Source organism: Penicillium digitatum, chromosome 1 (genome assembly GCF_016767815.1).
Source record: "Penicillium digitatum chromosome 1, complete sequence".
NCBI lineage: Eukaryota > Fungi > Ascomycota > Eurotiomycetes > Eurotiales > Aspergillaceae > Penicillium > Penicillium digitatum.
This window is the reverse complement of record NC_089384.1, coordinates 4,177,586-4,190,125: the sequence shown is the minus strand read 5'-3', so window position 1 is coordinate 4,190,125 and position 12,540 is coordinate 4,177,586. Positions and strand designations below refer to the sequence as shown.

General features: G+C 48.8%; 5 protein-coding genes across 5 annotated transcripts; 1 reads left to right on the top strand and 4 right to left on the bottom strand.

Moving 5' to 3' along the window:
* Positions 1-10: 10 nt before the first annotated feature.
* On the bottom strand, positions 11-235 carry Pdw03_3778 (Acyl-CoA N-acyltransferase; the record flags this gene model as incomplete). Its single annotated transcript, XM_066100591.1, has 1 exon — positions 11-235. The coding sequence occupies one exon, from the start codon at positions 233-235 to the stop codon at positions 11-13; it is 225 nt and encodes a 74-aa protein (XP_065955991.1).
* Positions 236-1,200: 965 nt separating this feature from the next.
* On the bottom strand, positions 1,201-2,655 carry Pdw03_3777 (N-acetyltransferase, putative; the record flags this gene model as incomplete). Its single annotated transcript, XM_014676345.2, has 6 exons — positions 1,201-1,236; positions 1,315-1,875; positions 2,022-2,160; positions 2,210-2,275; positions 2,341-2,465; positions 2,629-2,655. The coding sequence occupies 6 exons, from the start codon at positions 2,653-2,655 to the stop codon at positions 1,201-1,203; spliced, it is 954 nt and encodes a 317-aa protein (XP_014531831.2).
* Positions 2,656-3,028: 373 nt separating this feature from the next.
* On the bottom strand, positions 3,029-5,856 carry Pdw03_3776 (Immunoglobulin E-set; the record flags this gene model as incomplete). The annotated part of the gene is made up of 5 exons (XM_014676346.2): positions 3,029-3,715; positions 3,777-4,840; positions 4,893-5,525; positions 5,723-5,729; positions 5,848-5,856. 5 exons carry the CDS (start codon positions 5,854-5,856, stop codon positions 3,029-3,031), a joined length of 2,400 nt encoding a protein of 799 aa, XP_014531832.2.
* Positions 5,857-7,586: 1,730 nt separating this feature from the next.
* Positions 7,587-8,652, bottom strand: Pdw03_3775 (Titin; the record flags this gene model as incomplete). Its single annotated transcript, XM_014676347.1, has 3 exons — positions 7,587-8,315; positions 8,402-8,527; positions 8,581-8,652. 3 exons carry the CDS (start codon positions 8,650-8,652, stop codon positions 7,587-7,589), a joined length of 927 nt encoding a protein of 308 aa, XP_014531833.1.
* Positions 8,653-9,457: 805 nt separating this feature from the next.
* Pdw03_3774 (Nuclear and cytoplasmic polyadenylated RNA-binding protein pub1) lies at positions 9,458-11,200 on the top strand (the record flags this gene model as incomplete). Its single annotated transcript, XM_014676348.1, has 5 exons — positions 9,458-9,838; positions 9,979-10,086; positions 10,138-10,785; positions 10,838-10,970; positions 11,022-11,200. The coding sequence occupies 5 exons, from the start codon at positions 9,458-9,460 to the stop codon at positions 11,198-11,200; spliced, it is 1,449 nt and encodes a 482-aa protein (XP_014531834.1).
* Positions 11,201-12,540: the final 1,340 nt, after the last annotated feature.

Here is a 12,540-nt window from a genome sequence, read left to right as displayed (position 1 = left end):
CCGGTGTATACTAAGGCAGGCAGGGGACCGGCATCAGACTGCGAAGATGGTAGAAAATTTCTTCATCTTCTGTTTCATTATATTGAGGTCCAGGTGCTACTGATTGGGGCTCTGCTGTGGGGACAGCAATAAGTGATGAGTCGCTGTTGCTTGATGTGCTGCTCAAGGTAGCCTCAAGGGCGGCTAGTTGATTGACGACCTGGTCTGTTCCATCGCGATGAGGTGTGGTAGTCATGATTATATCGGGTGGATGCAATTCATTCTCTTGGAATCTGAGCTTATAAGATGTAGTTGATGAAGTAGAAGATTGAGCAGACTCCGATCTTCGTCGTCGGGCTCATAGCTTTCGTCGCAGAAGGAGAAACACGGTCGTGATCAAAGCAATACACACTAAAGAAGGCTCCTTTTTTTCAGTGTTTTAGTATGCCCTAGGAGGACACACGGCTTCAACAAAGTGCCAAGATGGGGACTTTGTCCGAATGACTCAAAAGCGTCGTCCCCAAATCCTTTTTTACTGGAAATCTAACGTTCGTCAAAGCTCAGATATATCTGGACGCGATCAGCGCACGAGCACTGATGCAGCGATGATGTTTCGAGCGCGTAAAGGTCCGACCAGTCCCTAGAACGTTGAAATCAGGCTGGGTCTGAATCACCATTGAGAATCCGAGGCCATTCGAAATTCGACAGATCAGCACGAATGTGACTGGATAAGCTTTAAAAGTGGACCCTGAGACTACTGCCCCTCTCGCCTAGGTGTAGCAATATAAACAGATCCACATGTAAGTATCCTAGCGGAGGGAAAGATCTGAGGGTTAATGGATCATTCCCCAGGTTGGACCATTGTCAACGGATAGACTAGTATGGAGGCGTATCCCACGGTTCAGTATCTGCGGAGCCGCAAATATTACTCCGTAGATTCGATTAGATTCGAGCTATCTTGCCCCGTTTGTGGATTGGAAGATAGGTGGGTCGAATTGTCGGGTTGGTTTCCAACGGGACCGGGTTTGGGAATTACTAGAAAAGACGACATTCATTGCTAGAGATGTGAAACCCTTACATCAAATGATATCGACTCAATTGTCTTCGAATATCATTGCGAACGCATCCATAATTGTACTGTTAGTTCAGCCATGACTCAAAATCGTCTAATGACCCAACCTTCCATGCCAAGTCGTAAGAGCAAATGCAAAAGGAATAGGATCATGCCTTTCTTGGGTCCCGGACCATGCAGTACAACTACCAACAATGAAGTCAGCACCCAAGCGGAATCCAACCCCAGGACCAAACACTATAAAACGAGTACAATGTACATACCATGCAAGCATCCACCCCATCCCGACACTCCATCTCCTTACTCATGTGAAAGCCCATGCGCTCATAGATCGCCACATTAGGTACACTCTTTGAGCTCTCAAGATAACACTTGACCCCTTCATCATCCGCCCTTCTCAGAACAGCCTCAAACAACAACCTCCCAACACCCTTTCCCTGCATCTCGGGGCTAACAGCAACAATATTACAGAAATAGTACCCGCGCGGATCATCCCAGATAGCAGCCTGGGCCTCGGCCTGTCGCTGTTTCCAAATCCAGTACCTATTTGTGCGCAGTCCGCCACGGCCAAAGTACCAGATATTGTTGAGCACCTGGCTGAAGGATAGAGTCCATGATTGAAACCAGGAGTACCAGCTCTCTGGTTGCGTGGGTGGGTGGGGCGCTAGCCAGCAGGAAACGCCGAGAATTGGGATGGGGGTTAGTGGGGCGCTGTGGGACTTGGAGTGGGCATCTTGGGTTTCCTTTGCGACGTGGAATAGTGCATTCTTAATTCCCCAATGGCAACGTGCTGCGAGGGAATCAAAATTTCTCTGCTTATTGAACTATGCGTGGAGTTGTCTCTCAGAAGACGTAACTGTCGGCCATGTTGACCGCGTCACGAGAGAGGTGTATGTTAGTCTGGTAATTGAGAGCAGACAGGTGCATTGTTCTTCTTTGTTTGGCATTTGCATCTCAACATGTAACGTACCTTGGATGAATCGAAGACCCACTTAAAATAGGGATCGTCTGCAAATGCCCGCTGAATTACTTCAATAGCACCAGGAATATCTGCCTCGGTAAGAGGAATGACCTCAACAGCCATAATGGCAGCGTGCGGAGTTTGTTTGCTGAGTAAATCTCCAGATGCAAGGGTCAGACATCAGGAAGCCCCCTTACAACCCGCTATGTCGGAGTATTGAAGAATGTGGTTGTTGAGGATGGTCCAGAGCCACTTTTTGTTCACTGAAACTAGTTAGAGTTGTTCCTGGCTTGGTTTCTGTTGATCTATAGCATATATACCAACTCACCTATGCCGTTTGAAGCGTGAGCTAATCGGCGTGGTCTGCCTCAAAAGTCCCGAAGTACGCCAAGGGACACTGTATGACCTAGCTTTGTAGTTCTTCAGGGGGACGATTTGAGCAAAGCACAAGTACTGTGATGGGAGAGGCAATTGAAGGAGAGAAAGAGTAGAATAAGCCGTGACAGACTTTAGGGATGTGGGGAGAGCTAAACCGGGGAAGGCAGTTGGAACCAAGGTTGCCCGGCCTTATCGCTGACACAGCAGCTCTTATCTCCAGGTTCTACTACCCATGTACAGATAGGTAACCTGGGAAGGTGTCCATGTTTGTTATAGATGTTTACCATACTAGTAGTTCTTGGGCATTTGGGCATGATTTTGATACTTGATGATCATAGTTCAGTTTACTACATGAATCCATAAGAGATGCCTGAATAAATTACCCATTTCGCCCTTTGTCCCCGACCATCGTAGAAAAGACCAAGTCCGGCATCAACAACCAAAAAGTATAGCCGCACGTTAATCATAAACAAAGTGCTGTTGAACAGAAAGTAAGTTGTTACAAATGTAATCCCAGAGAGAAGAAGAGGAGGAAGAAGAAGAGCCAGACTCAGATCCAAAGGATAGATAGCGTAAATTCATGATTCGGAAGGCTCGTGACAGCTGTCTTTTTATAGCGAAATTATCGAGAGGCGGTATTACTGAAAATAGTCTTCGAGTCGCACCCATTCGCGGGGCACGTCCATGCTGCGGTTGACGCGTCCACCCGGCGTGAGGGGTACATCGACGCGGCCACGACCGCGGTCATCGTCCTCGTGTTCTTCGTAAAACGATAAACGAGAGAAGTAATCCTCAAGAACGGCCTCTCGGTCATCCCCAACGATGGTGTTATATTCTGGAGGCGGAGTAACAAGCGGTGGCGGGGGAGGGACGTCCTCGAAAGCGGGGGGTGCAAAGGACGGCGCACGGAGCAGATGCATTGGACGAGGTGGAATGGGTGTGTTACGGTCGTCTGGGGGTGTCGCGAGGTGTGCTTGCGGGGGCCGGGCGAGGCCACCAGAGTTGTTTGTAAAGCTGCGGGAGAAGTCGTGGCCCGTTGAGCCGCGACGGGCGATGGGTCCTGATGCAGGGTTGCTGTCTTCGCGATCGGACGTGGCTGGAGCAATGACTTGCTCACGGGGTGCCAGAGGGGCGCCGGGGCATCCGCATTCGAGTTCTTGGGCTGCGGGGACCAGTTCTTCAGATGGGGTTGTGTAGGCTGGTAAGTAGATATTGGCCTGGGTGGCCTTGCAAGAGAGGATGTGGAATGGCGAGTCTATAGAGATTTCGAAGTGTCTTCGTTTTGTGGAGTCTCTTTCGTCGACCTTGGATAGACGGAGGACAATCTGCGCAGATCAGTTAATTTTATTATGACCCGGAAACAAAAGTGAAGCAATGTTAACATACCTTGATCCAGTGGTTGATCTGAATATTCTCGTATGTGGTATCGAAGTGCAGCCGCTGACTCTCGTCCCGGCCCTTCATTTCGTGGCAACTTGGCAGTTGCACGTTGAATTCCATCTCCGTTGGACCAACACTAGAGTCGTTGGACAGATTGCCTAGCAGATTCGTCCGATTCCGATCCAAAATCTCCTGCCCCCTTGCGGCAGCAGCGCGGTGGTCCCAGTCGATACCGCCGCCTGCAGTGACACGCATGGAGCTGCCGGGATACGTGCTCACACTAGACGAGTCGGCTCGTTTTTCGAATAGCAACACCTTCTTCGCTGGCTGCAACCGGTGCACGCTCTTATCTGCCGTCCAATGCTGAATATTCTCTGTCACAAAGACCTTGATTCGGTGGCACTCTACTTTCGCCAGTGGGGTCAACTTGAACGCAATCGGGATCTGCGAGCCTAGCGGGAAGGACTTCCCCGAGATCACGATATCGTAGTGAAGCTGGTCTTCCCAGTTCCGCGAAATCGCAATCGGCTCGACTTGCTCTAATGAACCCTCGGCAGGGGTACGAATCACGGGAACCTCCATCGTGCCGAGGAGATTGGGTCGAAATGCGCCTGACCGTTCGACCATTGCTTCCAGGTCGTATTTCACAGACCCTAGATCCGTTTTGATCGTCTCTGGTAATGATCCATCGATCGGAAACTCGAAGCTGTATAAATAATCACCTACCGGGAACATGCGGTAATTTCGCTGAGGCTGTGGTTGGGAAGCTGGGTGTTCGTTTTTGCTGAAGCTGCGCGAATGCCTGCGATTGGATTGTAGAGAAAGTCGTTTGGTTTCTCGGGAGGTTGGTACGGCAAGTGTAGCGGTGGAATTGCGGTTAGAAAATAGTTCTCGAGTGGTCATCGTCACTCCCTCCTTTCCCGGCACGGATGAGATCGGTTTGGCATGCTGATAGTAATGCGCACCATAGTCATTTTGCATGAGCGCTGTGTCCCCGTGGTTGAAATAAACCACACCGTGCGTGAAGAGATCCTTCTTGTCATGGAAGTGGATCTTCTTAGGGGGAATACCTGTACAGGATCAGCTCCTGCTTCAGTTTGATTCTACGGGGTAGATTCATACCATCTGGCCAATCAGTCTGAGCATGGCCGCGGAAGCAGATTGATATCTTTTTAATCTTGACACATTTGGTAACCTTCAAATGCATCTGTCCCCGCAGAATTGCGGATTTTTTACTGCTTGGGTCTTGTTGATCATAGCCCTGCAGGTAAAGAACGGGTTCTGTGAGGGCAATACCAACAGAAATGCCACTCCCAGTGGCTACAATCTTCTCATTTCGCAAGGGAGTAAATGGCGTGGTAGTATCGGTAGTCACAGTGTGGCGTTCATGTGCTGGGCGAGGCAGGACCTCGGTAGATGACGAATCCGATCGCATCTCGTTCTCCAATTCGACCGATATCGGCGAAAATATTATCTCCGAAACTGGTCGTACACCACAGGAAGGACGTTGCAAAGGTGCCTGAATTCCAGATGACCGCAAGCGAAGAAACCGCTTAGCGTTTTCACGTGAACCCGCCAGCTTTTTGAAGATTGAGTCTCGGCAAAACCTTTTAGGGTTCTGACTTTCGATATACACCGTGTGGCGACGAGCCGACCGTGTTAGGAGATTGGAAATTGATACTCCTAGCGACGGAGTCCCTGTGAGCTCCGAGTGCGGGGTGGGGTTGCTAGAGGCCGACCGCGAAGATGACTGCGCTGGCAGAGGCATAATGTCAGCACCCATCATCGTGATATGTTGGTCCGCTGAGCATCTCGGAGAAGTTCTCAATTTGTACGCTGCGTCTCCCTTGGATATGCTTTTGTCGACAAATTGGGCATAGACAAGAATGGTCCAACGTGAAAATAAATCCAAATTGCAGGGAATGCGAATGCGCAGGACAGACTCAACATACCTTCGATCTTTAATGTTGTGAGACAATGTTTTCTTTTTTTTTTCTGTTGATCCCTTGAATCCCTTCAAGCAAGGAGACGTAAGAAGATGGAATTCTCGGGGGTGCTGACTTCATAAGCAGTCCACTCTGATCATCTTGCAGATCTCTATTTCGATGTGTAGGATTGGCTGCTAGAATCGGAACTGTGGTCCCTTCTCCCTTTCCTCTTTTCTTGATCTTTATTATTTGGCTCCGCTGGCAAGGCGTAATGTGGCGTCGCAGGTGATTAACAGGACCTGTGAAATTAGCTCGCAAAGGCGAACGTCTTAAAAAGGAATCCTGATCCACGGGAAAGAAAAAAAGAGAACCAAAAGCAAAAAGGTGCTAAAGAAGCACAGTAAATAACTCGATGACAACACCATTGAGAAAGCCCGGGGGAGAGAAAGCCCTAGAGGGTCTCATATCCGGCGATCCGGGCCACACGTCTATCCTCTACGGTTTACGGGTTTCGCTCGGCATTTCTCTAATCTTTGTGGAGAAACATTCCACTAAGGTCTAGAGTTTTCAAAGCTTCGGATCTTACGGCCTATGCAAACGACCTCACGGCTTCACGGCACAAGGGTAGTGCTGACACCCAGCCCCTGGGTATCTTGGCCTTCCTACTGTAGAAGACCGAGATTACCAAGGTAGGCTGAGAGGCGGGGACTGAGTCCTTTGATTGTGTACTGTCTTTAGCAAGGTCTTGTCTAATATGTTGAGGGTCATGATACCGTATCCGATGGATTTTGGAACCATATAAAGCATCATTACTAATCCTTGAATTCCTAGCCGTCTTCTCATACATCTTCCACATGACCTGCACACGCCATACGTGGCTATGTGGCTATAGTGGCTCGTTATAGGGCATGGTTTTCAAGGTCCACTGCACGTTTACGCGAAGGTGAGATGTGAATGGTCGGAAGACAGACCCTGACAAAGTGGGTGATCAATTCTAGTTCGTCACCATCACCTCTGTGCTGTAAATCCTAGGCGTATCGGAGTATTATACTGAATGCTGTTGATATGACGTCATTGCCATATCTCCCTCCAGGGCTGTGACAGTGACCTCATCACATGGCAACCTTCTGCATAGACTCTCCGGGCAGCATGTCACCGCAGATCTATTTTGGGAAACCCTAATGTGTGCTTTCATTTTGTCTGGGGTGATCACCATCTAGACTTTCCTGCCCTGATTTGCTTCTCCACGAGCTGCGCCGATCTTAACCTACGTCACCGGACTTATAAGCCAGATGCTACTAGTGCTCCGTACTATATAAATCTAAAATGGACCTTATCCCCCCTACTGAATTGATGAGAAACATAGTTCAGATTCAAATGTGTTAACGCTATGACCCTGTCGCACAATAAGCTCGGTGTCACCACTGGAAGGGTTCATGCTTTTGGTGGAAGCTGCGTAGGAGCTGTGGGCCTGGATAAAAGGTGGCTCAACTATCTTCTTTGACATTAATCCATACTTGGCTTGGTGTCGTGTCGGAACTTAATCCTTAAAGGTCCAAAGACTTGGATTCTTTGTTGAACTATAATAGTGGCTTTGATCAGAGCTGTCGGCTAGTAAATGCTGTTCTCTTAGGATGTTCCACAGCACCTACCAGATCAGGACAAGCCTTGAATCTGAGGAATAAAAAAAGAACCACGAATATACAATAATCTACGCTCCCAGTCACAGAATCAGGAAATGTACTTGGGTACCATTAGATCTATGCTTAGTACCGCCATTGCCAAATGCGAACACATGCAGATCCTAGGATACCTTTTCCCCCCACACTGGCCATTGCTCTTATCTAGACTAGATAGATTCCGCTAGCGTGAACCCCTTGAATTTTGCTCAGTTGAACCAATTATCGTCCAGCTCATTAACATTCATCAAGCTATCCCCCTCCAGCTGATTGAAATCCCCGCCATTCTCTCCGAAATTATCAGTGTCCATGAACAAATCGTCGAAATTTGATTCAGCGGGCCCCATGAAATCCTCCCCGGAGTTACCCTGTTGGAAATTGCCGTCATCTCCCTCGGTCTTCTGCAATTCCATGTCAAACGCACCACCCCCAGCAGGGACACCCGAAGTAGTTCCCAAAGGTTGAGTCGTGTTCAATCTGTCCGCGCCACCAGTAGCGCCAGAGGCTGTGAAATTTGACCCGGATAGGAAAGCTTGATTGCCCATGTCATCATCGTTGAAGTCTAAACTAAGACCAAAGTCGTTTGTGCCACCAGTCTCATTGAGGACTGAATCAAAAGTAAGATCTTCATTGGGTCCGGGGAACGATTGATCGGGGGCAGTATTGTCGCCTTCTTTTTTGACAACTACATCATCGTCCAATTGGATGTCGGGCTTGATCTCTGCCGGAAGTGATTGGCTCGCAGATGGATCTTCTTCTGTTTTAGGCCTGGATTCAAGCTCTGTGACCACTTCGACTTTCCCAATCGGGGGAGTTTGAGTGTCAGGTTCAACCTGTTGCTTCACATCGCTCATTGCAACATCTTTGATGGGCTGGGGAGCGGCACTAGTGGCCTTGAGAGCCTCGTAATCCTTTTCCAAGAAGGCTTTTGCAATGAACTGCAGAAGGTCAGAAACGAAAAGCGAAAAAAGAATAGGAAAAAAAAAGCAAATATAAATGGGTTTGAGATTGTTGATTCACTCACAATTTGCTCTGATAGATTATCCAGAGCATTTTGGAAACTGTCATGATACAAAGGTAAGGATCGCTGCAAGTGAGCTCTCGAGGGCATGGAGCCAGATTTGCGAAACAAACGACCAGTATCAACAAGCTAGAAGCTGTCAGAGGTTATGCCAAGAGTGTTGTTTCAGAGCCAGCGCTTACCGTCCGCTCTATTATCCTTGAGAGCTCTGTGAGTGAGTCAGGATTTGAAAAACTAGTTGAATAGCTGGCCATGATTGAAAGACAGGATTGAGATATGAATCGCTTTAGTCCAACTCGACGCAACTTAAGTTGAAGAAGAGAGAGAAGTTGAGAACTCGGGATTATTGTTAAGGCAGAAGAGAGCCGCTAAACCCTATGGGGTAAAGTATCCTCTTCCCCCCCCCACCCCTGGCGGTTAACTCTTCCTCCCTTTACTTTGCTGTTCTCCAGTTCTTTTTTTCTCTATCACCTCTTCTCTTTTTTCCGTTTCCCTTTTCCCTTTTTCCTTTTCTCTTTCGTTTTTTTTTTTAGCTTCGCCCCGTAAAGGGACTTGCATGCTTTGGTTTTCTTTGAGCTTTCTCAGCCTCTCTTTGTTGGGCTTTCTACCTCCCCAACACGCTTTGTATCGTTTCAATCTCCGACCGCAGCTTTATCAGGCCATAGAAACATCTTCTCAGCTATTCTACCGGAGCTTGTGATCGGCAAAAAAAAACAAAAAAGCCCTCCAAAAAAACAAACCCTCCTCCCAGGTTCGATTTCGGTGTCCCTTTTACCAGCACTGTCTATACCCGGTCCTCTTTGTTTCCCCATCTTGGGGTCTTTCTTATTGGACTTCCTCTATCCTGGTCCCCCCGCGGTCTCCTATACCACATATATTGTCCCGGTCTTACTTGCGATTGTGGCTTTCAGCAACGCTCTGCATTGTTTCAAATTCTGAATTTGACAGATCACCTAACACTGGGTTCCCCCAGTCTGACATTTAACCCCGTCCAACTTCATCACTCGCTTCCTCTGATCGTCTTTGGAATACATCCGTATCTTTTCAAAAGCAATCATAATGGCTGAAAACGCTCAAGCCTCGACTCCCTCTTCTCTTCCCCCCGCGCCTCAGCCCGCTGTCGGTCAAACCCAACAGTACGATGCTCCCCAGGGCAATGGCCAGGCCAACCAGTCCCACATGCCCCCGCCCCCGCGGCCTCCGGTGATAATTCCCCAGAATACCAATCCGATTCCCACCGCCATGACCTCTCCCATGTCCGGAGTCGCTATGATGTCTCCCACAAGCGCTGGTGGATATGTCCGCAGAGCCGCTCCTGAACCAAACAAGAGAGCCCTGTATGTGGGTGGGCTAGATCCGAGGGTTACTGAGGACATCCTCAAGCAGATCTTTGAGACCACCGGCCACGTGGTCAGTGTGAAGATCATCCCCGACAAGAATGTGAGTTTTCCTCAAACACTCCCTGCAGATCAGCTTCCCCCTGGGTTGCTGATGACGGTCTCTGGTGCTATAATCTGTGATATCACTACCCCTTGTTTCTGTCCTCGATGAAAAAGTGGTAGCTGACTGTTTGAGTTCAGGGGCAATTCACCACCAAGGGCCATAACTACGGTTTCGTTGAGTTCGATGACCCAGGTGCGGCCGAGAGGGCTATGCAAACCCTGAATGGTCGCCGAATCCACCAATCGGTAGGTTTCCTGTTTTTCGTGGCACTTGATAGCTGTGTCTAACTACCTCAGGAAATCCGTGTCAACTGGGCATACCAGTCCAACAGCACCAGCAAGGAGGATACTTCTAACCACTTCCATATCTTCGTTGGCGATTTGAGCAATGAAGTCAATGACGAGGTGCTAACCCAAGCATTCTCTGCTTTTGGTTCAGTATCTGAAGCACGTGTGATGTGGGATATGAAGACTGGCCGCTCCCGTGGATACGGGTTCGTTGCTTTCCGCGATCGCACAGAAGCAGACAAGGCCCTAAACTCGATGGATGGTGAATGGCTCGGCTCTCGTGCTATCCGATGCAACTGGGCCAACCAGAAAGGCCAGCCTTCAATCTCCCAGCAGCAGGCCCTAGTTGCTATGGGTATGACGCCTACTACTGCTTTCGGACACCACCACTTCCCAACCCACGGCATTCAGAGCTACGACATGGTTGCCCAGCAGACTCCCCAGTGGCAGACCACTTGCTACGTAGGCAACCTCACCCCTTACACCACCCAGAATGACTTGGTCCCACTGTTCCAGAACTTTGGCTATGTCCTTGAAACTCGCCTCCAGGCCGACCGTGGCTTTGCATTTGTGAAGATGGATTCGCATGAAAATGCGGCCTCCGCGATCTGCCAACTGAACGGCTACAACGTCAACGGCCGTCCTCTGAAGTGCAGTGTAAGTTATTGCTATTCTGGGATTCCCTGCTCATGTTTACTGACTGCCGCAGTGGGGCAAGGATCGTCCTCCTACCGGCCAGTTTGACAACTTCTCTCCTCAACAGGGCAGCTCCGTCCCCTTCAACAACAGCCCTGCCGGTTTCTTCCCCCAATATGGTGGTCCCGCAAACCCCATGAATCAAGGTGAGCCCCGCATCCATTATCTCTCTCAGCACTCATTGACGTGTCGAATAGGTCCTGCCCCTGCTGGTCGAGGCTGGGATCAACAACCCAACAATTTCAATGGGCCTGCTATGGCTGGCCAGGGCTACGCTCAGGCAGGTAATGCCGGGGGCTACGGCCGTGGTCAGCCCATGTCCCCATCCGGCAATTGGGACCAGCCCAACAACTTCAACGGAGGCTACCAGGTGTAGCTCGATTTGTGACGCTCTCCAGTCGGTCTGCTCACAAATGACACTATCGGCATTTGCTCACAGAACCAAGTTTACCCAACGTCCCTTCTGTGTTTCTTTCCATAGCACCCTTCTACAATTCCCCATCACCGTTGATATTTTCTTTCTTTTATTTAAATTGAGTGGATTTTCAAGCGAGCAAGCTGCTTTTGTCTGAAACGGAATTTGTGTGTTGCGCACCCCATACCCCCAAGTCCACCACGTTGATTCGGTATTTGCTTTTTCCTCGTTGCTTCTTTTTCCTTCCATTTTTCTTTAAGCGTGCCTTGCTAACAAGGGTTCTTTGGACTTTTGGCTCTGCCATGCCCCCAAATAAAAAGCGACCTCCCTACTCTTCACCCGCGTATTTGGACAGTGGCCATCTTGTTCATTTCATTTCTCTAGCTGTTTCATCATTCGAGTACATGTGTTGTATCAGATTTGCTTCCCTGTCTTTCCTTAGGCTTGCTTTCTTTGCTTGCTCCTCCTTTCCACTTAAAGGGTCCTTTTCCTGGGTTACCCTGGATTTCTCGGTTGATGCATTGGTCTGGGCACTTTCCCGCGAATATGCGTATACGTTGTGATGAATTTCCTTGGAGCATGCGACACCATTGATCTTTTTTTTCAAGTATGTCTCTGCCTTGCTGGCGTTCTAGCCCAGATACCAATTTGCCTTTTATTTTTTCTATTTTTTGCCGCATTCTGCCTTTCCATTTCTTTAAACTTATTGCCGATGACCTTTTCTTTGCAACTCTTTTTATAAACCATGTATTTTGTACAGACAGACGGCGGATTGCATGGCGTTGTCTGCTCATTGGCTGGCAGGTGGAACGGAACATGTTGTGTTATGCTCCACGGGGCGTTTATGGACAGTCATTATTCATTGTAGCGTTAGTTGATTGGTAAATTGCACCCCTTTTCTCGCTGCATGTATGTGTATGCAGTGTGATGATCAGATGTATGGCGTGTTTCAGATGGAATAGACAATGCACCTGCTCCCCGCCTTTTCTACTTCTATATTTCCTTGCACTCGGCTTGGAAAGCTAGGGCTAGGGTGTTGCTCGTGACACAGCTATCTATGGATATAACTCTGAATAGGGATGCATAGAAATGTTTGCTTTGGGGGTGTTCTGCTATTCGACCTACTAGTTGTAGCTGAGCGGACGGATGGGGAATGGAGGGAAGACAAGATAAATGGCAAAAGAAAAAGTCTGTAGTATCATCTCAAGGCCAAATGAAACAGATGGTAAAAGTCTAGGTCTTTAAGATTTCATCAAGCCCGCCTTTCTATATCAGATGCTAGTTTCTTGTGCGTGTGGATG